Here is a 27,335-nt window from a genome sequence, read left to right as displayed (position 1 = left end):
GTGGAACTACGTAATAGCCTTTATTGTCTGAATATAAACAAAAATCTCACGAATACAAAGTTGTTGTGACGAATGAGTCCACAACAGAGATTTTTGAAGAAATGATCTCCAGAATATCTGTGCTTATACAATGCACAAAAAAACAGTCATTGATTGGTTATGGTTATGAACCTGCAATGGTTAACCTAAAAAAGTAATGATGCATCCAAAAGGTCTCCAGCCTCCTTTAGCACACTGCTGTGTAGTGTCTTTTGCAGAAACAGCCCTACAAAAGCAGATCTACTGTTACCATACAATAAATCAAAATAGAAGTAAGCAGCTGTCTTTTTGAATGTTTTCCAATGTAGCAGTTGTAACACAATACCTGAATAACTTTTTTTCATTGGTCTCCTCTGCTGTGGCATGCTGAAATAAGTAAAACACACATTTCAGTTTCATCTATGTGAATTACAAATCTATTACATGTGAATCCAGGGAAAATTGGGACCTCGTTCGGTTTTGCTCCAGCATTTTCATAACCCGGGAAAGCAAAATCTGCTCAAATTCCGTGTTCAGTGTAGTGCAACAACATGCATATTTCCATGCCTAGATAGTATCCACACAACAGCCGCAAGACGCTAATGCACTTTACGATCAGTTCTATTGCACGGTTAAAGGTCTCTGGAGATAAGACACGCTGCAAAGAGATGAGAGATACTGGGACGGTTAATAAACATGCGAGTGGGTAACGCCCCTCAATTTCTCCATCGGGGCTTGCAACAACCATCTAGCACGTTATTGCTCTTACTGTACAATGAGAGGGATGCTTACAGTGTGTATCACAGGAGATGACACTCATAATAAGCGCCAGCACAAACAGCACTACGCTTTGTTTTTGAAGATGCACATTGAAGTTCGGCCATCCGCACGCTATGTCGGTCCATTGGATTGGTATCTAGATTTTGTCCAGTGGCACATGTCGATGTCACTCACTTTGACCACACTTCGACGGTGCTTTTACGTTTACCATGCAAGAGCTTGCAATAGCGCCTTCGAAAAACAACTGCTGCATTTCGTGATCCCGGTCAAGCGTTACGCCACTTTGCTCTACTAACTGCGCATTTAAACCGATTCTGCTTAACTTTTACCAGTTAGACTTCGAATTAGTGAAACATCACCTACCACAACCACTCTACGATAGTTTTTTCAGCACAAGTTCACAGTTACAACGTAATTAGGCCGACGTTAAACTAGCCCCTCCCCTAGTTTAAAACACGTCCCATTCAAATACATGGGTCTTAAACCACCGGTTTAAGTAGCTTGGGTGGATGATCGAAATGGAATATTTGAAGGGAATATTCGTCCCATTGCGATCAAATCCATCTCCTGGGCGCTTCTAGCAACTATATCAATCAAAGCTTACCGAAGATTTGATGAAAAATTCTTCGTGAACCGGGGATTAGGCCTACCGGCCACAACCGCTTCTGGCAGACTCTGGCGAAATGCACATGCGCCGTGCAGGAAGCTCGCTATGTGCGGTGCCATTGGCTTCACAGCAGCAGGTTGTAGGGCATGGGGTGGTGATCCAGGATTGGCGAACGAAAGTCTCACGTGATCGATTTAAACTCGACGTCACTAAACCAATGGTTTAAGTGAGTTGGTGAATACGGGTATATGTGTTTTGATATTATTGGCATTATACTATCTAGTCATTGTCTAGCCGTTGACGAGCGCTTGTGGCATTACTGGCTTGTCGCGATGCTGCGCGATCGTAAAGTGCATACGCTGTTCACTTTTGCAGTGTTTTAATAGCTTTACGTTAAAATAAAGTTTTGTCAAAATGTGCTTCATATGCGAGCTACTGCATGTCACTTTTACACGCACGCATTCCTGAAACAGTACGCACATACAGAGAAACTTTTAGGTGGGGTCTAAGTAAAGGCTAATGAAGGTATGATTCTAGACATCATGGCTAATTAAGGGCTAGTACAGGGCTAGGAGCCGCCTCAGTCTGGTGTATAAAAGGCCTAAACTTGGGCTGGCTGTAGACGTTGGGTGTCTAATTTGAGACGTCTAGGTGGCGTAACATTAGCTATTCTTGAGGAAGGCTAGAGGAACTCCCCTAGACATTAAGGCTATTGAGAGACATCTACTAGACCTGCCAGTCGCCCAAATTTCGACGTCGATGAGACATTTATTATCTCACCTTTGGCTACATAGAGAGGGACGTCAGGTCCGATATAGTCCATGTCACCGTTGCTCGGGTCGCAGTACGCATTTCCTGAAGGCGATCCAAGTTCTTCATGCCGACGTGCTTCGGCAAGCCTTGACCCGATCAGCAAACCGTGTTCCTGGGTTTGGCAATAATGTAGAGGAAGTAAGGACGTCCGTACTCGATGAAGTACATTACTGGAATGACAGTACGAGGTGCAAGAATGTGGATGATGCGCATGGCAAGATCACGTGATCTTCACAGCCGTCACATGTGTCTTCTTCCTAAACAGTGTATTCACCGCATACTATACACAAAAACGCGATTCCAGGAATGGACTGCCACCCTGTTCGGAAGTTATAATCAGTGTGTGCAGCATAATTACGTGAACACGCACTGTTGTGTTGTCAGATGTTCCTAAAACCGAACGGCAATTGGCGATAAACAAAAAGTGTACTGCTAAAATTTTCTCACATACGTTCACACAAACGAATTCATCGAACAGTAACATCTTGATAATTAAATTGACAAGAGATAACACTGCAAAATTCGTGTTCCACACGCGGCCGCATAATGTACCAATCATGCTCTCAAAACTATATCTAACTCAAGAAGTGAGGTAGAAAGCAGTTGCTAAACCTAAATAAGCAGAGAAAAGTTAAACTGATGCGTAAAGATAACTTCCCTGGTACACAACGGTACAGACCCATTGGGCGCCGGCATGAACGACTACCCCCATCAGTTACGACGCACCCGCGTGCGTGACATTGCATTTGCGAGTACGATGTGTGCGCGCGACTATGTCTGCCTCATTTTTTTCATCGTCATCCCACTCATATATTATCCCACATGCACTGAGGCACGATACCGCAATTGTGGCGGTGAATCACCTCATCCCATCGTCATTCATGTAGTCGTCGTTGTTGCCACATTTGCTGAACTTCTTCAAGCGCGCTGCCTGCACTACAAGGAACGGTTACTGGGCGTTGAGAGCGGGCGAAACGGCGCAAAAAGCAGCTATACTTGAAGGAGAAACGCCATATAAAAGCCCCAGCTTGGGCAATTTGAGCCACTTGCTGCTCGAACCGGTCTTTTGTAATATGGGGCATTCGTAATGTTGTGCTGAGCTCCCCATGTAGTCATTCAACCTGAAAACTAATACCTTGCAACCAAGGAATCCTCAATCTGAAGGGCACAATTTTTGTTTCCGGAAATGAGTTCCAGAAGCAGCCTGCGATGCAAGGCCTGTAATGTTTCCACTATCAAGTTGTGTTGCGTTTTACTACGATTATTGTTCTCGAGGATTACAGCATGAGAGCTCCTCCGGATCGGGTCGGAAGCGTTCAAAGCTCGGCGTGACAAACTCACGTGACCGTCTTCCGAGGACCGATGTCGAAGGGCCCCGTGATACTCTCACCCCTCCTCGTGTACGGAGACAGCCTCCGAAAGGGTTCTCCCGCAGTACACAATTCCTTGGCGGCGGCGTCTCCACGGTTACAAGGAGCATGCGCAGTACAGCAACAGGAGCGATTTGAGAGGAGACACCTACATCCGCGCTGCTGAAGTACGTAGTTAGTGATAGGGCGTATCGGTTTTCCACACGAGCAGGATTTACGTCGCTCCACACTGCGACAAGGGGTCGAGAGGTAACCAAACGGATGTAGGACTCTACTACATGTGAGGTTGCAGTGGACGCTCAAAGTCAGGTGAGATCCCCACGACGAGAAACAGCCCAGCAAGTTTTTTCTTCCCTTATTTTTCTCCTTTACTCGTTTCAGAAACTTCTAATTGTTGTTGTTCACTTATACTGGATGTTAGGTTTTACATTTTTCATAAGTCCTATACAGAATTTTTATCATACAAGTGTGAGAGCTTCTAGATGGCGTTTGCGCATGTGGGTGACACGACTCGGCGAACAACTTGTTGCGCCGAACAACTTGCGGCGAAACCTAAATAATATAGGCCGGGGAGCAGATTTTTGTACTTTGTCTAATTTTTTTTCTATTTTTTTGATAGCGTGCATGTGTAGGGATCCCAGTCTGCGGATGCATACTCTAAACAAGGTTGAACTCAGGTTTTATATGGCTGTTAATTCAATATCTTTATTTTGTACCATGGCGAAATCTCATTCTTAGCATCCACAGATTTCGAGTGGCTTTCGCGCACATATGACTATCCTATTTCGGATTGTTCCCTTTAAATTTGTCGATTGCAATCAAAAAGGTGCCCAGAAGAAGCACAGACTATTGGCTGCTGCCAACTTGAGGCCATTTTCTTCAATATGTGTCCTACTGGTTCGCTGGAGCAGTCAAAAAAAAAGAGAAAGAGAGAGAGAACAGAGGACACCACGATTACTTGGACAAACGTGGCTACCCATGCAGGTTTATTGAGGACACTCACAAACGCATGGAAGCATCTCGTCCGCAGAACGGGAACCGCACCCACCACAGACGGGTTGCAATCCCCTATGTCAAAGGCGTTTCTGAATCTATCCGCCGGGCTTTGCTCCTGTTGGATGTCAGGACTACGTTCAAACCGCATGTTAAACTCCGAAGTCTCGTATCGAAACAAAAGGACCCCGTCTCCCTGGAAGACCAGTCTGGAGTAGTCTACAAACTACAATGCCAATACTATGGCACGTGCGACATTGGCGAGAAAGTAGGAAACGCAAAAATACTCCAAAAGCCGGGAGACGACATAACTGGACAGAAAAGTAGAGAACTCCGACTTAACATAACAAAAAAACAAGTTGTACTCAGACGTTTCGTCCGTCCTGCGACGGACGAAACGTCTGAGTAAAACTTGTTATTTTGTTATGTTAAGTCGGATTTCTGTACTTGTTTGTCCAGGTAGGAAACGGAACACTCGTCTCAAAGAACATAAGCGGGACATAAAGACGCACGCCACATGGTTTAAGACGGAGCTTACTGAACATTGTTGGGACGCGGGACATTGTTTCGACTTCACAACGCGGTGACCTTGGCTCGAGAATAAAGATGGAGACCCAGAAAACTTCTAGAGTCTTGTCACATGCATCGTGACAAGACTCTAACAAACAATACTCCCCCTTCCCAAACAATACTCCCATGTTGTGGAATATCTCCGTTTCCGAATAAATTCCGTTTGGCACTGATGATACTCCGATACTCCAAATACTCCGAAATCGGTGCCGTTCATTCTTTAGACTTTTTAATCCTCCTATAGACTCCGAATATCGGAAAAGTTGAAAACTCCGATAAACAGCCTCCGAATTTTCCAAAATGAAAACTCCGAAAACTGGGAACCCTAATTATCAATAATGGCATGGGGCGTACCTTACTCTAGAAGACTGCCCTAACAAGCACCGAGATGGAAAACAACCTGGGCGCGATGTAGGCAACTGATCTCAACTGAACGTTAGCAGTCATATAAACCCAGAATTTAAAAAAAAAACAATTGATTAGAGAAGATTGATGTACTAGATAAGAGTGGTTAACTATAAATACCTAACGAAACGGACTGCTGGTTCCTCAAGCCTAGGGTCTGAAGCTAAAACCTTAATCACCAGAACGACTTACTTTAAGACGAGGCTCGCATTCATGTTTGAGCAGCCATAAACGCCGCATTGAATGACCATGGGCATTGCCTGCGGGGTTATGGGCCATTCAACAACGTCTTGCCAAAATAACCAAAGAAAAAGCAACGAAATGATTTGCAAACAGCACGGCTTGAAAGCGAAGACGTGGGAACGAGCTTCGGAACAGGTTCTTCCCGAGGCCGCTATGCGCTGAAAGTGGCGCAACGATCGAGATGCACGAGTCGTATACCCTACCCATTTGGGTGTTGTTTCCAATGCAGCCCCCAATAGACGCATTATCTCAGATGAATAGAAGGATTAGCCATTGTGTAGGGTACACCACTAGAGGGCGCTACGAGCGATCCTTCACCACTAGGGGCATCTGCTGTCGCATTTCGCGCATGATGTTTTCTTGACTACTCCAAAGCATTTGATAGGGTCCCACATAATAAATTAATTTCTAAATTGTCTGCTTTAGAATAGGGGTACCATCCAACATCATTAGGTGGATCCAAAGACACTTATCCAGTCGTAGGCAGTTTGTGGACATAAGTGGAACACTATTGGGCCTTCTAGAAGTCAGATCGGTCAGTCTTGGGCCCATTATTGTTCTTACTGTACATTAATGATCTACCGGATTTTGTGGGCCCCCAGGTTTCAATCCGAATGTTTGCGGATGATTGTATATTGTTTCTTCCTGTGTCATTCATTGAGGATCAGGAGCACTTATTAGTTTACATAGAGTGTCAGAGCGGTGTTCGCAGTGGGACATGGTTGTTATTCTTGAAAAGACCGTTTTTATGGGGATAACGGCAAGAAAGAATCACGTTATATGTTATATGTGAACACGAAAGTGTTCACATATAACATAGGTGATACTGCCATAACAAGAGTAAGTCAACATAAGTATCTGGGCGTAACCATTACAGATCAATTACCTGGTCCAAACATATCGCAAATATATGCACAGTGACCCGTAGGAAGCTGGGATTATGGCGAAGAAAGCTTCACTGTACTAGCAAGGACCTTAAGATCGCAGCTCATAAATCTATTGTTCGACCATCGGTTGAATACGCTGCCGTGGTATGGGATCCCAATACATAGAAAGACATAGGTGAACTTGAAAAAATTCAGCGCCTTGCAGCGAGATTCATTTTTAATAGATACAACAGGCGTAGCTCGTCAACACAAATGCTTCGCGATGCCGGTTTAGAATCTCTAGCTCATAGAAGGAAATGCGCGCGGTTAAAATTCCTCTATATGTTGTATACCCGTAGACTAGTGCTCAACCCTGATCAGTATGTATCCAGCATACAGTCTAGAAGTACCCGACACCGTCATGAATACAGTTTAATGCCAATATATGCTCGTACAAGTAGATTTAAAAATTCATTTTTTCTCCGCACTATAGAAGATTGGAATAATATCCCTCAGGTTGCATTTACATCACTAGAAAGTTTTCTTTCCTGTCTCGATCGTATGTAGCACTTGTCTTGTCAAGCACTTGTGATCTAGTGAAGTGCAAAGCGCTGCTATTCTATTTTTGCATTATGTGATAACCTCGAAATTGCTTGTACTGAAGTTACTCGTTTGCATTCCTTTCTGTGTAGTGTCAGAGACCACTCCTGCTCTGACTCCAACGGAGTCTACAGTATTTCATAAATAAATAAATAAAAATAAAATAAAAATGATGTCATTGCTCCTTCGGAGAGCATGGTGAGAGATAACGGGAGGCATGGGATGGCGATGCGAAATCGAGGGCCCTCGTGCAAGGCTGTGGTGGCGCTGCGGGCAGTAGGGCAGCGACTCCAGCGGCTTATAATCATTGTGATTATCATTACGATAGGTATGGCGAGGGAAGAATAAATGCAAAGGGCGACTGCCAACGAGCAACAGATACGGTCTCGAGAACATCGCGTCCTATTTATTTCGTTCCATCGAAAAAACAAAACTTTTACACACTGAACACTAAGTTACTGTTTGGGACACGGTTTTCTAAAGTCCCCAGCCCCAGAGCCATATATTAAAAGGGAGTCTGGCCATTAATGGGTCATGCCTATACATGAAGCTCCACCCGCTTTTTCAGCTTTCTGACCAACGAAGTCTTGAGTTAGTTGAGTCTAGTCTTGCGCTATCAATCAGCCTATCCTCACTTTGCCCCCTTATCCAACATGGGCAGCGCCATTTTGGGTGGCAAGTGGATTGGATGGGATTGAAATGGATACCTCCCGAAGTTGCAAAAGTAGTGGATTGTTGGTGTAAATTTGATGAGCGCCACCTAGAGAGCATAAGGCACGTTGGGAGTTGTCGTCTGCTTCCGTCGTTGTACCGCTGCCGGCAGAACCACCTGCTGGGACACATTCTGTTGTCGGTGTGATTTTTAAACAAATCAACATTAACAGTTGGAATATAAGGGGCAAGAATGTTTATATCCATGAAATACAGCAATTAAATATAAGATTGTACAGCACAGCACAGTTTTTGTTATGATTTCGTTGTGATCGCCGTGTTCACTAGGTCTAACACCGGCGACAAAACGTATTCTTTTCAGTTAGATATCGACGGATGAGCATAAGTTGAAACTGATTTCCGAGAAACGTGTATTAGGATGTACATTTGCAGCGTAAAATCAGGGTAGTCTATGAAAATTTTTGGTCACGAAATCCCCGCTTCTCTGTTTGTTTTCGTCGTCATTTTGGGTGGCAGTATGGTGTCATGGCGACCCCTTTGGTAAAAAGCAAACCAATCAGAAGAGCAAAACTGTGATTGACAGGTCGAGCCTCTTTTCGTGACTCCTCCCAATGGCCAGACTCCCTTTTAATATACGGCTGTGTCCAGCCCATGGCCGAGCACTCCTCTCTCGGCGATGTCGCGCACGAAGGAACTATACCATTACAATCTCCGAGGTAAGTCCACGCAGCGCCTCCTATCAGGAGAGAGTACTGAGAGTACCATCGCATACTCAGCGTCATCTGCTAGGGAAAGCAGTTCGGCGCGACCTCCCCTCGGGGAGGTTGTTGGTATAGTTCCTTCGCGCGCGACATCGCCGAAAGGGGTTCACTCCTCCGCAGGCTAGAGACGTTAGACAACCGTGTCGGAAACAGCACTTTGTAAACTAATAAAATTGTAAAATGACTCATCCAGACCGATAAGACATCATCATCGTCACTCCGTTCATGTTCAGAAGCGCTGGCATGACGCCAGAGCTTCTCTCGTTCCCCGGCCCCTACCATCATCGCCGTGCTCTCGTCAAAATGGCAGCGGCACGTCGAAATGCAGGCCAAAATAAGATTGACATTGCTTAATGGACAAGCACCAGCTACCCGTGACATAGTGGTTGGGATGATGGATTTTTTCTCTTTATTTTTCTGCCAATAACCCCCCCCCCCCACACACACACACACACACGCCGAGACTGGGAGGCGACGCCGGTTCGGATCCTGTCACCGGCTGTGCTGTCTGAGGTTTTCCTTGGCTTTTCAGAATACTTTCGAGAATGTCGTCATAGTTCCCCCTGAAGTGGACCCAGCACGCGTACTAACCCCCCTGTCCCCCCACTACTTCCTACTGTCCTCTCTCCATCTGTCCACATCTGTACGCCACTCATAGTCACAGTTGTTTCACGGCGCTAACAAGGAAGTAAATAGAAAATCGAGGATCACGTCCATTGTGCCCATTGTGAAAAACGGAGACCATCCATGAGCAGGGTTCAACACTTGTATGCGTGACAGCAAAGTTAACATGCGCAGAAAAGAAACTATGGTGAAATCACTCAACGAGAGAACAGCGCACTGGGTAATTTGTTATTTATGGCGTAATGGGGTCACGGCGACAGCTGATACAAAATACAGCACACAGGCGGTTGTCGTTTGCATGTTGTCTTAAGAGGGGATATCACCCGTCGCGGCCCCATGTATTTTCAAAGGGGCAAACTTTTTCATTTTTCTCGATAAATACTCGTCCGATCTTCACGATATCGGTCTCATTTGATAGCTTTTAACAATTATGAGAAAATGGATTTTTCAAATCTTCAATTTTCGCTTGGATTTTTCGTTGAGACGTTGTAGAACGTGTGGAAAATAGCCAAAAATTGACCTTGGACTTCTGAAGCGAATAGCAGAAAAGAAATCATTCTAGGCGACATTTGCTCAATCCATTTTCTTCTAAAATGTGTCCTGAACGTTTTGGTACCACTATCTCGCGTGTAAAGTCAGCCGTTCTTGAGATAAATGAGAATATCTGAGCGTATGTACAGCGCTTCCTCGGGACAACTTTTTCTGCCGCCCGGTGCTGCCACGACGCGGGCTTTACGTTCAGAAGGTATTTATCCGCCAAGTGTGACCCTTATTTCAGCATACTATCCGAGTTTCCCTTTCCCAGGAAAAAAGGGGAAGAGCGCTAAGCTCCACTACAGCGGGGCTATTCTTTTTCCTGCTGTGTGGCTTATCCGCGCCGGCCTGTGAGAAGCGGGCACAAGTGAGCATGTAATGACTCAGCATGTTATTCTCGGTATTGGGCTCGTCCTTGCAGTTCGGACTGTCCCGTCGATTCGCTTGGTTCCTGTGTGCGTGTTTGTTCCGAACATCTGGAAGCGTCGAAAGATATGTTTGGCGCAGGGACGAGCGGCGATGATGAGCTGAGCAACTGAAAATTCGGCACCCGCCAAAATAATGATGATGATAAATACTAGTGAGATAAGCACAACATCCCCATTGTCTTGCGGCCTCCTAAATAGATTTTTTTTCGCTTTCTCTCTGGTTGTTCTCACTTTGTTGTCGGGAATTCCCTTGTAACGTTGGTAACAGGTCAATGGTAGACTGCCACCGATCCTTTTCACGTTCGAAGCATTTCTATCTGGGTTTGTGGACGCGACCTCTGTATGTATAAGATATCGCGTTCTGGCACAGATAACAACGTTGGTACGGTTCAGGCCCGCCCACACACACAAAAAAAAGGGGCGGGGGCAGGAAAGAAAAATAAAGATGTAACAAAGAGCATTGACCATTGCAATGCGCTGCTCGTTTGCGAGTATGAACCGCCTTGTGCTCCTGCAGTATGTTGCTTAGTTTTCAACAATGGCATCTTATCTCAGCAATGAAAACAAAGGAAAACTAAATTTGGTGGCAGAGTTTTAGTATATAATAGCACATATGTCACATACTCAATCGTTTGCTATAGTGCACTTAAAGTATACGTACAGCGCGGTTCTGTTGAGCACCCAAAATGTTTTTATGGACATTGAATGATTCTGACAAAACTACTTAATTAATTAATTAAGTATTATTTATCGGTTTAAGGGCTGAGTTGTCAATGAGACTCTTTGTTTCCGCTGCTTATGGGGCATGCACGAGCAAAACCGAGCACCCTTTTCCCGCCATTACTGGTCGTTATTGTTTATTTATTACAAGTACCATTCTTTTCGCATTTTTATTTCCTAGCATTCAGATTATTTGCTAAACGTTTGTTCTGGCATTAATTTATACTTCAAGACGTGCACGCGCAACAGGGAACGGTTGCATCCCTGCGTCCGTGCATAACGTATAAGATAATGGTAATATCATATGTTCAACTCCAGCTCAAATGATCGTATTCGGACATTCCAACCAGATACTTTTTCTGCGCGAAGATACAAAAGGAAACATGTATACGATGTGTATGTGTGTTTTTCTTTCCTTATTCAGTACCGAGCGAGAATAAATACACAAGTCATACTCTCGTGTAAAATTTGTACACAGAAGGAGGTGATCAGTCAAAAGTGGCGTTCAGTCAAACGTCTTAGCCCAAAACCGCATTCAACTGAGCAGCATTCGGTCAAATTGGCGGACCACGTGCTAGCCACTAGGGGAAGCCTATCAGAAGGCCGAAAATCATAATACCGATCTATCAGAAGGCGGAATGCCAAAAGGCCGAAAAATCATAACGCTGAACTATCATAAGGCCGAAAGCCAAGAGGCCGAAAATTATAACGCCGAACTGTCAGAAGGCCGAAAGTCAAAAGGCCGAAAATCAGAAGGCCGAAAATGGAAAGGCCAAAGAGACAGCAGACCCTGAATGGGACTGTTCTTGTCATAAGATTATAAAAAAGTTTCCTGGCTCTTGTATCAGGAATCGAATAATTGGAATGCGTAGCATTTGGTGCTCAGAAATGGACTGGCTGGAGAAAAAAAAAACTACAACATGTTTACTACAAAAAGAAAGTGCCTCGTGGGTGAATACCAGTGCATGACTTGTATCACCTACTGAATGGATTGTAGAGGAGATGGTGTTTCTCTACATTTGGTGACCGGAACGTGATTTGAACAAGCAACCGTCTGAATCGCTTGCTATACAGAAATAACTTAAACCCAGTTAATGACCATCGTGAATTTACCCCTACATAGGATATCTATGACAAGGTCTGTGGGATTTTTTTTTTCTTTTTGCTTCGCCTGCAACTTTCTGTACCGTTCTATTTCAAGAACTGTATAATGACCGCGCTTGTCCCCTGACACAGGAGAACATATATGATTTCTTCCAGAATGGTCATCAGTTGTCCCAGGTCATTCTATCGGCTACTCACCCTACTTATCGAAAGGCCGAACAATTATGTGCGGTTTTGAGTCAGAGCTGATGATAGGGAAGTGGTTTTAGGAATGACCGAGGTTGAAGCCGTTGTTAAAAATGGGATGAGAATGGGAAAGGTCATCGCATAGCTCGTAATTTTTCATTTTCCATTGTGTAAAATAAACAACAATACAATAACACAGTGGTTCATATGTCTACTTTTCCTTTTTTTTGTTTTCCCCTAAGTGGTCGAAAGTACGTTATTAACGCGAAGTTCGGTGAAATAATTTATTTGCTGTATTAATTCACAGCAAGTCTATCCTACTTAATTTGTAGAGCTAACTTTTTATCGCAGTTGGAATAAAAGTTTTCGTATCCTGGGTTCCTTATATTTCGGCCTTTCGATAATTCGGTTTTCTGACTTTTCGGCCTTCTGATAGTTCGGTTTTCTGAATTTTCGGCCTTCTGATTGTTCGGTGTTTTGATTTTTCGGGCTTTTGATTTTCGGCCTTCTGATAATTCCGCCTTATGAGTTTCGGCCTTATGATTGCCCCCCGCCACTAGGTGCCGATTTGGGGATTGTCGCAAAAATGTAGTTGCTGAAGGTGCACGTTCATGGAGTAGACAGTTGGTACCATCACATGCGAAATTCACAAGTTAGTAATTTTTGTTTAATTGGTGAGGGTATTGCAAACGAACATTGCATAGCATAAGTACGGCCCCACTGATGCCAACACAGAATAAATTATTTCGCCATCGTGAACCGTTTCTATTCTTCCAGCCGGGAGATTTTGGTGAAACAGCAAAACGATATACAAGTCGAATAGAGTGCAAACCCGGGAAGCAGCCGACAGACACATGAATAGATGCGTTTGTTCCCCAAAGCTGCGTTCTCCTCAAGAACCCCTCTTTTCTTGGGAGATTAACCGCGCATCCCGAGCGAAGTCGGGGTGAACAAAAACAACAAGGTCACGCATGCCGTGGGGATGGGGACTACATGCCCCCGCGCTGTATCGCGCGCTTCTTGAACAACGGCACTTGCTGTGTGCCAGACATGCGGTTTAAAAGACGATAGTCTCGGCACCCATGCCAATGGTGCATTCCACACGGAGAGGCCCACATTCGGGGCGCCCATAACATCAGGTCAGAGTGCACCTCCGCTGTCGGGATGGACTCTCACCTCGCTTCGCAGTCGGTTTCCTTCGAGCATCGGAGCCACTCGCTCGTACTCGGCATGTAGCCTTATTGATCAGTATTAAATGTGCTATGTTGCTGTAACCCACTCGGATACACATCAATTGGTGACGAGGATGGGATACTGGTGACGCAGCGGCAGTACGCGACCACACGTCAGTCACCGCACGTCTGAAAACATCTCATCCGACGAGACTGCATTTCCCTTTGTTCTCCGGAGCGAGGAAGCAAGATGGCTACTTTCGGAACCGCCCCAGCCTTCGACGCAGACGTGGAACCATGGAGTCACTACGTTGAAAGGTTAGAACAGTACTTCGTCGGAAACAAGATTAGAGACGGGAATCAGCGCACCGTTATTTTTCTCTCGGTTGTGGGACCGAAAACCTACGGGCTACTTCGGAGTCTCCTGGCCCCGGCCAAGCTGAGCACAAAGACCTTCGTGGAACTAGTAGCAACACTCAGCAGTCACTTCGCCCCGACGCCTTCTGAAACTGTGGAACGTTTCCGTTTCAACTCTCGTGTCCAGCACGAGAACGAAACTGTATCTACATTTATCGCTGAATTGAGAAAACTATCTGAGTTCTGCGAATTCGGAACCACTCTGGATACGATGATACGGGACAGGCTAGTATGTGGTGTCAGGGACATTGGCATACAAAAGCGATTGCTTGCTGAGCGGGAATTGACCCTGGAGAAAGCTACTACACTTGCGTGCGCCGTAGAAGTGGCAACCAAGAATGCCATGGAACTGAGTCAGCCTCCGGACAACTCAGTGAACCGGATCATCAACCGAAAGGGTCGACAACGTCCGGTTGGTCAAGAGCCTAAAGGAACCTCACCAAGACAGGCAAGTCAGAAATTTAAGTGCATACGTTGTGGAAGAAGCGATCACGGAGCACCAGCATGCCCATTTAAGACTACTGAGTGCCACCGCTGTAAAAACAAGGGACACCTTGCAAAGATGTGCTTGTCAGACTCACGACAACCAAGACCACGAGCACATGGTCGGACGAATGCTATTTCAACAGAAGGGGCGACCTCATGGGCAAGCCTTAACCTGCATGGAATCCATAGTGTCGACACCCAGGCAACGCCGCGTCCGTGGATCATCACCACTCGTTGGATGGGCATCCCGGTTGACATGGAGGTTGACACAGGTTCGTCTGTTACGTTGATACCTGCTAGCATGTACAGGAAACATCAAGCCTCCTGGCCAACGTTATTGCCATGCCAACGCAAGTTATCATGCTACATGGGTCAGCTACCAGTGCTAGGCGTTCTGAAAATGGAAGTCACTTACGGACACCGGACGGCAACAGCTTCGCTTTACGTCGTTGACCGTGAGGGCCCAAGCCTATGTGGTCGTGATGTAATTGCAGCGCTGGATCTGCTTACCGTCAACGTGAATGCAAGGTGGTGAATGCCTCCGCTGTCGGGATGGACTCTCACCTCGCTTGGCAGTCGGTTTCCTTCGAGCATCGGAGCCACTCGCTCGTACTCGACATGTAGCCTTATTGATCAGTATTAAATGTGCTATGTTGCTGTAACCTACTCGGATACACTTCAGCACTAGTTACAGCACTCGGCGCCCCTAGCGCCACCTCGTGGCTGGGTAGACCCCGGCGCCATCTCGTGCACAGAAACGACGAAACGGCGCGGGGTACATCCCCTCTTAATATGTTGTACTAGTTCCTGCCATTATCCCGTTAATCCTCGCAACACATCGCTAAGAGACACTATATGCACAAGGGGAACGTAACAATGATTCGCGTCCTTCAGCACCACGACGACTAGGATTACGAGTGAAGTCACAGAGGCAGGACGCCCCCCCCCCCCCCTGCCGTTCCCAGTCGGATAGATCCGCACCTGTGTGCACCTGAGGGTTCTCTCACGTGCCCCGAAATCTTAGCAGATGGGACACCCTCTTCAACGTCCCTCGCTGGAGACGGCGAGTCTATGCTACTTTTACGTTGTCACCAAGGTTTCTCCGTCCCCCACCGGAATCGAACCCGCGATCCTGGTGTCAGCAGCCTGACACGCTACTAACTACGGTCAAGGAATATCCAAAGAGTTGTGGAAAGCAGAAATGTATTGCAAAAAAATGTAAAATAACGTTAATAACTTACCAACATTCAAAGGTCGGCATCATCGCACAGGCGCTACCCCGGTGCAAAGCTGGCTCCCTGGCTGCTACCATCATCAGGGTGTGACAGCAGTTTAGTGATCATGGACGCAGGGCTGGGCGGTTCAGGCACAGAACGACACTGCTCCAGCAACGAACATAGCTACTTTCGCATCAGGACAAATAAATGAAAGAACATCCGTGAGCACGCGTAAGGTTCCTCTAGACGTGGCAGTGAAGGAAAACATGCACAGAAAAAATGCTCCTGACTCCACGGAGCAAGTACCTAACTAGGCCGAAACGAAACATCAGAAAAGCCCGAATACAGTGGGAAAGACACGAGCAAACCACAGCATGACTGGCACAAGAAGGCAGTGATTCCGCAACGTCGGAACGCGACTTCGAAGCTAATTGTGCCACATTTCTTTTTGTTGGGAATGCAGACAACTGTCCTCTACCTCTGTGTTACAGTCCCACACACACACACACACACACAAATAGAGATACGATGATGAGATGGGGCTGATGCCGGCCAGCAGGCTGGGCGCTGCCCCAGTGCTACTTGTACGTGATGAGAGATGATGATGGATATGATAAGGGGTCCGGTAATCAAAGCAGGGTGGAGAGGCCTGTTGATGACAAGAAGTCCCAGAGGTGACGCAGACACTTCCAGAATTGCACACTAAGAATGTAAAATCGGGTGTTATATGCTCTCTGTTTGGAATGCTCTTTAGAGATTATGTGACCACAGGGTGTTTTCAGCTGTAAACTCAGTTACAGCGCCTTGTACGAACGGGTTATCAGGATAGCCAGATTTCCAACGTCTTGTTCTCTAGACTCTTCGGGGTTCCTAGACATACGGAGTGTAGAGGAAGTTCAGACCGCAAACCTATTCGTGTGGTGGTCCCCTTAGCAAGCATGCACTACTTGTTTGCTTCCACGGCGATAATTAGAACAAGAGATTAGGCACTCCTGTGTCCTTGCATTGTTGCACATTGTTCTAGTCTCTTGAACTTTCCCTCGCGCAAAGTTCTGTTTAGGTATTCTACGGCTAGTTGTGTTGATGTGTTGAGCCCAGCGAGTGCTCATTGATGTTGTTCTTTCCTCACACGAGAGTGTCTGTGTGCCTTGTTTGAGCAGTGTCGTTCTTGTCGTTACCTGCATTGGCGCCGCTATGTTGACGAGAGTGCGGACACAGTGGTCCGGGAAGGCGGCATGAATGAACCCTCGCATGACGATGAAGACAAAGTGAAGAGTATAAACTGGGAGAGCAAGTTTAAAGTAAGAAATTTTCAGTGAGGCTCTTGCAATCACGTCACGCGCAGCCTTTGAGCACATCGGAGTCTCGTGACCCCGGAAAACATAACGATGCGTGACAGACGTCCGACTGCGGGCCGAACTTAGGCAGCCAGCGTATGTTTTTAAAATGTCCCCCTCGTAATTAACCTTTTGCACAACGATTCTGCGCATGCTCTGTCACCTTGACGGCACCGAAGAGGGTTTCCTACATATTCAATAGGTAACAAACGTCTGCTCAAAGGGGAAGGCAGTTTCATTCCTCCTTCCGCGATTATTTCTCAGAACTATCCACTGAGTGCTCTGAGAATAGCTGACGCGGCAAGTAATCAAAGATGCTGAAATTTTAAGTTGCCTTCCATTTGAAAGTGAACGCGGTGTAAACATAGATGTGTTTATGTGACAAGTTCTTCTTTCTAATCTGATCTAATGAGTGGACAAATTACCTGGATGTCATTTTGACAACCAAACTTTTGCGTTCAGGAGAACCACACTGATGCGTGAAATCGGTTACCTGAATTTTGTTTGAATTTCAGAAGGCAGCGAGCCGGAATATCCTGAAAAACCAACTTCTGCCGTCTAGCTCTCGACCAGCAGGCGATGGAGAACACGCGGTATGAAGACCCTGCAAGACTGGAGAACCTGCACAACGTGTCAAGTGACGGGTTTGCAAGGATCGAGGCCCATGCCCTGGAAGGGGAACAAAGATGGAAGTGGCTTTTCGTCCCGCTTGTAATCGTCGTAATCGGAATTGCCGGTTCGGCTTGGATCCCATATGGTACACGTATGAAGGAACTGGGCGAAGCTACTGGCGAACTGGGATGGACTCGCAGAGAACTAGAATTTGCTTCTGCCAAACTAGAAGAGACTAGTAGCAAACTACAGCAGCAAGGGATTGAACTGGAGGAGACACGTAACGAACTCAAGCGCACTAATGACAAGCTAGAGCGAGCTACTATTGAACTGAAGGAGACTACTGGTGAACTGCAGCACACACGTATAGCACTCAAGTTCACCGCTACAGAACTGCAACGGACCCGTGGCGAACTGCAGCGAACTACTGATAAACTGCGTCAGGCTACTGGAGATATGGCGCGGCACGCTGGGAGACAGGAGCAGAAAAGTGACGAACTGCAGCACGATATTAGCCTGCTATCTAAACACATTAGTAACTTTCCCTATATCATGATAATAAGCGTCCTATTGTGGGCACTATTCATGGTCGGGTGTAGAAGGGGGAAAGATTAGCGATGCACTGACGCTCTTCAAATGCTGCTAATTACGGAAAATTGAGTTTTCTGTTTCGAAGTGGTCAGTCAACTGATTCGAAATTTCACCAATCGTCAAAGATGCGAGAAACTTCGCTGAGTTTTACAAATCGACGCAGTGTCTTTTTTTTTTTTTTCGTTTTGCTTTCTAGAATACATTTGTAATTATTTGGAATAATGTTTTTGATAATTGCTTGTTGTTACTTTGTTGCTATTCCTTCCTTGCCAAAATAGCACTATACAGGGTGGTCTACCAACCATTACAGAAATTCATAGTAAAAAACCTTGGCCCCGGAGAGACACGCGGTCAAGGGACTTTTTTCTGCCAATAACTTTTGCCACATATTGGTGACAGTTTTATTTCATTTCAATTTGCGAAAAGTTAATTTCTTGAACTCCTAAATTTCCCAAGGCAACCTAACGTTTTCTTTGCGGAAATGGGTTCCCCGTGGTCATTTTGCTCAGTGTAGCACATAATCCCACTCGTAATGCAATGGCAAATGCCGAAATGAATTCGCCGAAAATACGCGGAAATGAGCCCTTGGCTCTGCCTCTTTTTTGACGTCTCGTAGTTTGAGCGCAAAGCTGCGAAGAAAGGAGGCTACATTGACACGCCACACGAGAGGGAAAGGGTTACAAGCCTTACCCACGGAACAAACACGCGCGGCGAGTGCCGGAATCAGACCTATCTTATCACAAATGAGATCACCCGATGAATTGTAACCCTTTCCCCCCTCGTGTGGCCTGTCAATGTAACCTCCGTTCTTCGCAGCTTCGCGCTCAAACTGTGAGCCGTCAAAAAAGAGGCGGAGCCAAGGGCTTATTTCCACGGATTTTCGGCGAATTTATTTCGGAAATTGCCATTGCATTAGGTGTGGGATTATGTGCTATACTGAGTAAAATGACAACGGGGAACCCATTTCTGCAAAGAAAACGTGAGGTTCCCTTGGGAGATTTCGGAGTTCAATTCAATTCAAGACGGAAAGAAATTCTTTCCGTCAATTGAAATGGAATAAAAATGTTACCAATATGTGGCAAAAGTTATTGGCAGAAAAAAATCCATTGACCGCATGTCTCTCCGGGGCCTACGTTATTTACTATGAATTTCTATCATGGTTGGTGGACCACCCCTGTACTCGTATATGCTTTGGTGCTCCATGTTTCAGAAATACTGTCCGCTTAATGTATTCAGACGTGTTTGTGTCTTATTTTATTCTCACGTATAGTGTGTTTTCTATGGCTCTTTAACTTTGCACGATATACGGAAGACCCTTTGACCGGGAAATCTTCCCTCTGGGCCCTCCATTGTCTCCTGTGTCCTGGGTGCTCGATTGGGTGATTTGAGTCATGCACTTAATCTGGTATTTTTCCAATAAAAATGCATATAATTCAGCTCACTTCAATTCTAAGATTTCCAATAACATCTGGCTTTATCTGTTAGCCGCCCTATGGACCGAAAGCAACTACGTGTTACAAAATAAAATAATCATGCATTTGACGTGCGTTTATCACGTGCGGCAGGGTTCTTCCTTTGTAATAATAATAATAATATTAATAATAATAGTGCATTTCATTTAGGGTGTATGTATACGGCAATATATCTTAATCGCAAGGCACTTTCTGTGCGCTGCCTTAACCATGATATTATGTTCTGTTACAAGATCACACAGAGTATTGTGGCTAGATCTCCCCTATTAGGGCAATGGCATTGTGATTCCCACCAATGTCATCGGGCACACCAATATTTTGTATACTTTCCACTGCACACCACTTAACCCCATCTCACGAATTCGGCGAGCCACAACTGCCCTCCATTCGCATGTCGATCTCTTTGACTCCCGTACCAGTTCCATGAGGGTATTTCGAGGGAATCCAGTGGACACCACTTGGCACAGTCCATTTACGTAAAAGTACACATACAAACGCGCAGTCGTACCATTCTGTATTACTTTTTCTTTGTTACTTTTTTCAACATTGCTGGAAAGCAATTTTATTTGGCGCGCCATATCTTCTGCTCTTTTGTTTTTATGTATGACTTTCATTCATGTGTGACTCTGCTTCGTGTGTATGTCCTACATGTTTGACTGCTGCAGTGCGGTAGATGGGTAGCCTGTTGATACAGTGGGAAGACATGATAAGATGTATGCATAGTGGAGACAGACGTATGCATCAGCAGCCCGTGGATCAGTCTACTGCCAGCAGAGATAGCGTATCTGAAAGAGCATGCGATAGGAACGGTACCTGGTGTGTAGGTGTTACCCTAGCGAAAATGTTGATTGATTGATTTTAAAAGAAAAAATGGAGATGGTAGCGAAAATGTTGGCAGAGGCCACCAAGATGTTTGAATAGATCAGTTCATCCGTTGTGCGTGCAGCCAACTGTCCTGTCTTCTTTACTTTGTCCGTGTCCCATGTGCGCTCTTATTATGTCTTCCCAATGTTTGACTGCAACACTATGTGCATGCACATGTTTTTTTTCTGTATTTATCTTCGCGTGCCAACACTAAGGCCCTGTGCAGTTCTTGGGCACGTAAATAGATGTTATTATTAAAGATTATTATTATCATTGTTATTATCATCGAAACAACTGCTCCGAGAGAAGCGCCACTACTGCTCAGCATAGCGCCACAACACATATTGGATTCTTCGTATATTTGTTATTTCTGTTTCTGACCTGTTTGATTATCAGCAAGGGATAGCACGCGCTCAGAGTGTTCCGTGTAACACCGCCCCCTCTTTTCGAAATAGATAAAAGTGGCGAACTTGTGCGATTGGTATAATACAAAGAGCAAGCTGTCACTCTGGCCGACCCGTCGACGGTTCACGGTGTGTGTTGTTGCATTTGGATGGCTGGTCATCAATCGCTTGTGGAAGAAAGATAGAACGGGATAAAAGATCCATCGGGAAAGAACATCCAACGGGATCGGGTGCCTGAGGGCAAAGATCCAAAGTAAAAACAGATCCAAACTTGAAAGAAGATCCAGGCGAGTATCACTCTGCTGTTCCAAGAGGGCATGATACCGTCATGCAATGGATCCCAGCTCACGTAGGCATTCCCGGAAATGAAGCTGCTGATGCTTTGACTGTAATGACACACCTGAAAACGAGAAGACCCTTGTATATTTCACGGCGTCGCACGCCGAGAGAATGCTTCGTAAAATACTTCACGACGTCTGCTTACGTACATGGTTGGTTGATGTGGAGCCCAGCTTGCTAGCCAGAGTCGACTCGAATTTACGCTTCTGCCTTCCGAGTCGCACACCGCGTGCCATTGAATCATTTGTGTACCGCCTTCGACTAGACCTCCCTTTCAGCGGTACCCTGTTGTTCAAGATGGGGAAGGTAAACTCGCCGAACTGCCTCACGTGTGATGAGGTGGAGAACACTGAACATATATTAATCAACTGCTCCAGATACAGTGTCCAACGTAATGCCCTTAGAGCTGTGAGGTATCTGGCATTCGAGCCCAGCCGTTGACTCATCTTCACACCGCGCCTTCGCACGGCGAGTTCAAGGCTTTCGCGTCTAATATTCCCACCCTAGTTTATCTTTCCTGGCGGGCTTTGTCAAGAAGCAGTCCGCTCTTGGTACTCGTACAATAAACAGCTCTCTTAGAGCGGCAGCTCGGCTCGTGCTCTGGTTCCTCTACGGAGTGTAAAGCACAACATGGTGTCAGAAGTGGGATCCACGGGTCTATTCTTCGTATAGCGTGGATCTCTACAACTGTGCAAACTCCAAACCCTTAAACGTGAAGTATGGCAACGCCCGTGACGACGACGTCGTACAAGATAGCACCTCCAGACTCGTTCTCATTCAAACGCAACGAGTGGCCGGCATGGAAGCGAAGGTTTCTTCGATTTCTGTCACCTTCCGGATTGCAAGGACAGAAAGAGACCAACTTGGTGGACACGCTCGTCTATGTGATAGGACATCAAGCCGAAGACATCCTTCAAACGTTCAAGCTCAAAGCCGAGGAATCAACCAACATCACAAAGGTACTGAAAAAAATCGAAGAGTATTTCGTACCTAGACGAAACATGATTTACGAGCGAGCCCTGTTGAACACTCGAGTCCAAAAGGAAGCCGAATCCGTGGAAGATTTTGCAACTGCTCTGCACGTCTTATCGTAAACTTGCGACTGTGGCGAGTTAAAAGAGGATCTGATCCGAGACCCTCTGGTAGCAGGAGTTCTCGATCGCAAGCTGTCAGAGAAGCTGCAGCTGGATCCGGACCTCAACCTCCACAAAGCATTGGTCACGGCCCGACAGCATGAAGCGGTTCGAAAGCAGGAGGCTCACCTTCGACCGTTTCCCGAAAAAGACGGCAACATCGATCGCATTATTAAACATTCAGGGGGTAACAGATCAACCACGAAGAAACACCACCAAAAATCTTCAGAGAGCTCAGAGAACTCCAGAAGCAAGACGTGCCGTTGGTGCGGCAGGGATCCACATCCGAGACAGCAGTGTCCTGCGAAAACTGCCATCTGCAACAAGTGCAAAAAGAAAGGACATTTCGCACTCGTGTGCAAATCCTCCTCAACAGTGCACGCAATTGAAGCACAGCAGGACGTTGGCTTCGTAGGCATCGCTGGAGGAGATGGCGGCGCAAGATGGGATATATCAGTGCTCCTAACCGATGGGCCACACCTTTTCAAAATAGACACGGGAGCAGATGAAACCGTTATATCGTATGAAACGTTCTGCCAGCACCGTAAGCCAGGCATCACGCTTACAAAGCCCAAAAGACAGCTACACGGTCCCGACGGCAAACCACTCCAAATCCAAGGAACGATCGATTGTGACCTCGAGGTAAATGGCAAAAAGGCAAAACAAGTGATCTACGTGGTGAAGGGACTTAGCAAGTCGTTGCTTGGCAAACCAGCAAAAGAAACGTTTTGTTTGTTCCAACGTGACTTCTACGCCTCGTGTCGAGGGTACCAAGACAGTCCACCTCTGCAATCCGCGTAAGGACTTCTCTCAGCTCCTCAAAGGACTCGGTAACCTCAAGGGGGAATGTACTCTTGTTCTCAAACAAGATGCAAAACCGTATGCTGTCGTTTCTCCGCGCCGCGTGCCGCTCCCTGTCTTCAAAAAGGCACGGGAAGAAATATAACGAATGCAGAAACGTGGAGTTATCTCACCAATAGATGGAGGCAACAGAATGGTGTGCTCCAATGGTGGTGGTCCCGAAACCGTCAGGAAACATCCGTATCTGTGTTGATTTATCAGAACTCAATCAACATGTGCACCACGAATTGCACCCCGTACGATCAGTTTAGCAGACACTAGGACAGCTTTCAGGTGCAAAAATATTCTCGCGGCTGTATGCCAACTCTGGCTTTTGGCAAATTCCTCTTAATGAGAATAGCCGACTGCTTACTACATACATCACACCGTTCGGGAGATTTTGCTTCAATCGCCTCCCATTCGGCATCAGTTCGGGGACAGAACACTTCCAGAAGAGAATGACGAGGATCTTAGAAGGCCTCGAAGGGGAACTCTGCCACATGGATGACGTCCTTATCTACGGTTGTACAGAAGAGCAACATTCCCAGCGACTGAGGAAAGTGCTACAACGATTAGCCGACGCACAACGTACCCTGAATTCCGAAAAGTGTGTTTTTGGAACTTCCAGCATCACTTTCCTAGAACATAGGATAGACGACAATGGCATTCGACCGGATAATAGCATCCTCAAGTCAGTACAGGAGATGCCACCGCCATCAAACAAGCGCGAACTCCGACGTGTACTTGGTGAAGGACTGCAACATGTGCGCGCAACACCGCATCAACAGGAAAATGCCGCTAATGCCTACATCATTTCCACAACGTCCGTGGGAAAAGCTAGCAATGGATTTGTTTTGCCTAAACGGACAATGGTGGTTAATTGTCACCGACTACTACTCGCGCTACCCTGAAATCGCGCGATTATCGAGTCTATCGGCCGCAACGGTTGTAAACCACTGCAAGTCCATTTTTGCACGACTTGGCATACCGAACGAAGTAATATCGGATAACGGACCACAGTTCGCCGGTGCAGAATCATCAGAATTTCGAAAATTCCCAGAGGAATTCAAGTTCAAACACACCACTTCCAGCCCGAGATATCCCCAAAGCAACGGCATGGCAGAGGCAGCTGTTAAGATTATCAAGGGATCTATGAAGAAAACGGGGGATCCGTACGAAACGCTTCTTTCCTATCGGTCAACACCGCTCAAGAATGGCTACAGCCCAGTCGAACTACTGATGGGTAGACGATTGCGAACTACACTTCCCGTAGCGGAAGAAATGCTGCTACCCAAGAAGGTAGACCACGAGGTCGTAAAGAAGTGCGAAGAGCTACTGAAAAAGAGACAGAAACAACAGTTCGATAGACACTACGGCGTTCGACCTCTCTCTCATCTTGATGGGGGTCAAGATGTATGGGTCATCGATGTACAAAGAAGAGGATCCGTGAAAGGCTCAGCCTCAACACCACGTTCCTATCTTGTGGCAACGGAGAGGGGAAATCTTCGCCGCCATCGGTCGCATCTCATCCTGCTGTCACAGAGTTTACGTGATGACCACATGGCCGAAACAACAGACCTCGCAGATGCACAAATGCATGAAAGAAGTAGCACTTGTGAGAATATGTCTCACATGCATACCAGAAGTGGACTCTGCATTACGTCAAAGGCTTTTCCTGAGTCAGAGACTTCAAAAGGAAGGGAAATGTGAGATATCTGGCATTCGAGCCCAGCCGTTGACTCATCTTTACATTGCGTCTTCGCACGGCGTGTTCAAGGCTTTCGCGTCTCATATTCCCACCCTTGTTTATCTTTCCTGGCGGGCTTTGCCTAGAAGCAGTCCGCACTTGGTACTCGTACAATAAACAGCTCTCTTATAGCGGCAGCTCGGCTCGTGCTCTGGTTCCTCTACGGAGTGTAACGCACAACAAGAGCCGCCTTGGAAAGACTGGACCGCCATCCTCTAAACTTAGGGAAGCTCCTCGGGGAATGGCCGAGGGACCTCAGACAGCTGCTTTAATGACATTTCTTGTGGACATTGCAGCGCCTCTAACTGTTTAGACTGACTCTTTTTTTTCTCTCCAAGTGTTTTGGAGTAGCCGGCTCCTGTGTTTTGTAGGAGCCTCCATCTCTATAGTTTTCTTTTTAATTCCAACTCCATCCACGCGACAACAATGTCCATAAGGAAGAAAATGTACAAAGGAGGATGTGTGTGCATGTGTACACCGGCAGAAAAGAATGACTATCGTGTCATACTGTAAGTATATATTAAAGAGTGACTATTGAATGTTACTGTCAGTATGTATCGATTTATTGTGATATAACTAACCAATGTTGGCGAATTCAAAAGTTCGGATACCGGACGGAAACCGTGTCATGGACAATGTCCGAAAGTTAGTGGTCGCGGATAACATGGTGCTTTACTTAAAGTGATAAAAAATTCTAACTGGCGACGTACTCGCCGGAGGATTGTGGGGCTTTCGGCAAGTATCATCCGGACACTCTTGCCACGATTGAGGAACGCTTTAGAGAATTTTTAGTTGCGGGATATTTATTTATTTTTTAAACTGAACTGTGAAAGTTGCCAAGCGAACCTCACTTTTTTTCCAGAGACGGATAACCGGAGACCCAACAAAAAATGTGCACAGTATCTTAGCAGAAATAATCCCCAAAATAGCAAAAATCACGCTTTAGCCCCGCCTGTTGTTGCATTGCACTCTAAGGGAAAGAAAAACAAGTATAATGAGGAGTAATTGCAGCTTCTAGTCCCCTTGACTGCAATTACTCCCCATTTTAGTCCCCTAACCGCGATAGTTATTCCCCGGAACTGCAAATAGTCACCGAATTATGCAGATTGTGTCCTGAATGCAGGTCTACGTAAATATGTGCTCTTCATGAATTTGATGGCATAAGGCTATGTAATAACTGCAATGCCCTGCCCACACAGAGGAAAAAATAGTTTGTGGTTCTTTCTTGCAAAATTCTGCCCTATACATGTCGGAAAATTTTATATCACTCGACATATCACGGTTGACGGTTTAAGTCAAAGTATTTTTCTTATGCACATGAATTGTGTACCCAGGTAAGCTAGAACAGGGCGTGAAATGCGGTCTCCACTCTGTGACATCCATATAGAACTGTGCATTTACTGCCTAAAGGGACCAAATTTGTGGCAATGCATTTAGTCTCCAAAGGGATTAATATTATTCCTGGTTTTCTTAGAGTGTAGACCCGACCATCAGTACGTACCAACCTGCCCAATTCCTTCAACCTATATATGGTCTTTTGTTGTTGTTGTTTACCGCGAGAACTGTTGTAGCCCCGCTGCGGGACGCGCTGCCAGGAGGTCATCTGCAGTCCTCAGCCCGACTGTGCCAGATACAGGGGACTTCCTGGACAATACAGTTTCTCGGCATTTATTTCTTATTTTATTTTTCAATATTACGTGTTAGCGCCTCGAAGTAGCTGAGGCTATGAGCGGCGAACAGACATGAACAGATGGAGAGATGACAGCAGGGAGGAGTGGGGGACAGAGGGGTTAGTCTGCTTCCTGGGCTGACTTCAAGGGGAACTGTGCCGGCATTCGGAAAGTCTTGCGGAAAGTCTTGCGGAAAACCCAGGGAAAACCCAAGACAGCACAGACGGTGCAGTGATTGGAACCCGCCTCACCTCCGAGATGGCGTGGAAAGCGGACCCCCTGACCACTACGCCACGCGAGCTGGTAATTTCTCGCCAGGAAGTGTCCCTGTTGAGGGGAGTTGTCATCCCTCGGATATGTTTACCTCGGCTAATACACGTGCATAGACAATACTTGCAAAAAGCTTACATCCCAGTCAACACACATTGTTGGGAGAGAATTAACGTTGAATATTGCTGAACAACGTAGAACGCAAAATGCGAACATTGGTTCCGCGCTGATTTTACGTAGTCGATTCATCATGTCAGATGTTGAACGTGAATATAACGTGGATTTGCTGCAGACAAACTAACAGTCGATTGTCATACGTGAAAACAGCGTCGATAACTGTAATGGAAAGTCACAGAAGGACAGACGTCGAATATACAACGTTGCTTTTGCGACCATTTTGCCTCATACCTTTAGCAAAAAGCAGGCTCAAACTATGTGGATCTGTCGCACAAGCCGTTCAACAGCGCTTT

General features: G+C 46.1%; 1 protein-coding gene and 1 long non-coding RNA gene across 2 annotated transcripts; one reads left to right on the top strand and one right to left on the bottom strand.

The window, feature by feature from the left end:
- Positions 1-203: 203 nt before the first annotated feature.
- Positions 204-911, bottom strand: LOC135372151 (uncharacterized). Its single transcript, XR_010415848.1, has 3 exons — positions 811-911; positions 365-405; positions 204-265 (listed from the first exon to the last, which is right to left on the bottom strand). It is a non-coding gene; the product is annotated as an uncharacterized LOC135372151 (long non-coding RNA).
- A 2,773-nt stretch (positions 912-3,684) lies between these two features.
- On the top strand, positions 3,685-25,469 carry LOC135378722 (uncharacterized protein K02A2.6-like). Its single transcript, XM_064611811.1, has 2 exons — positions 3,685-3,897; positions 17,439-25,469. Exon 2 carries the CDS (start codon positions 23,839-23,841, stop codon positions 24,886-24,888), a length of 1,050 nt encoding a protein of 349 aa, XP_064467881.1. The 5' UTR covers positions 3,685-3,897; positions 17,439-23,838; the 3' UTR covers positions 24,889-25,469.
- Positions 25,470-27,335: the final 1,866 nt, after the last annotated feature.

This window comes from Ornithodoros turicata, chromosome 1, assembly GCF_037126465.1.
Source record: "Ornithodoros turicata isolate Travis chromosome 1, ASM3712646v1, whole genome shotgun sequence".
NCBI classification, from domain to species: domain Eukaryota; kingdom Metazoa; phylum Arthropoda; class Arachnida; order Ixodida; family Argasidae; genus Ornithodoros; species Ornithodoros turicata.
This window is presented reverse-complemented; position numbering and strand designations above follow the sequence as displayed.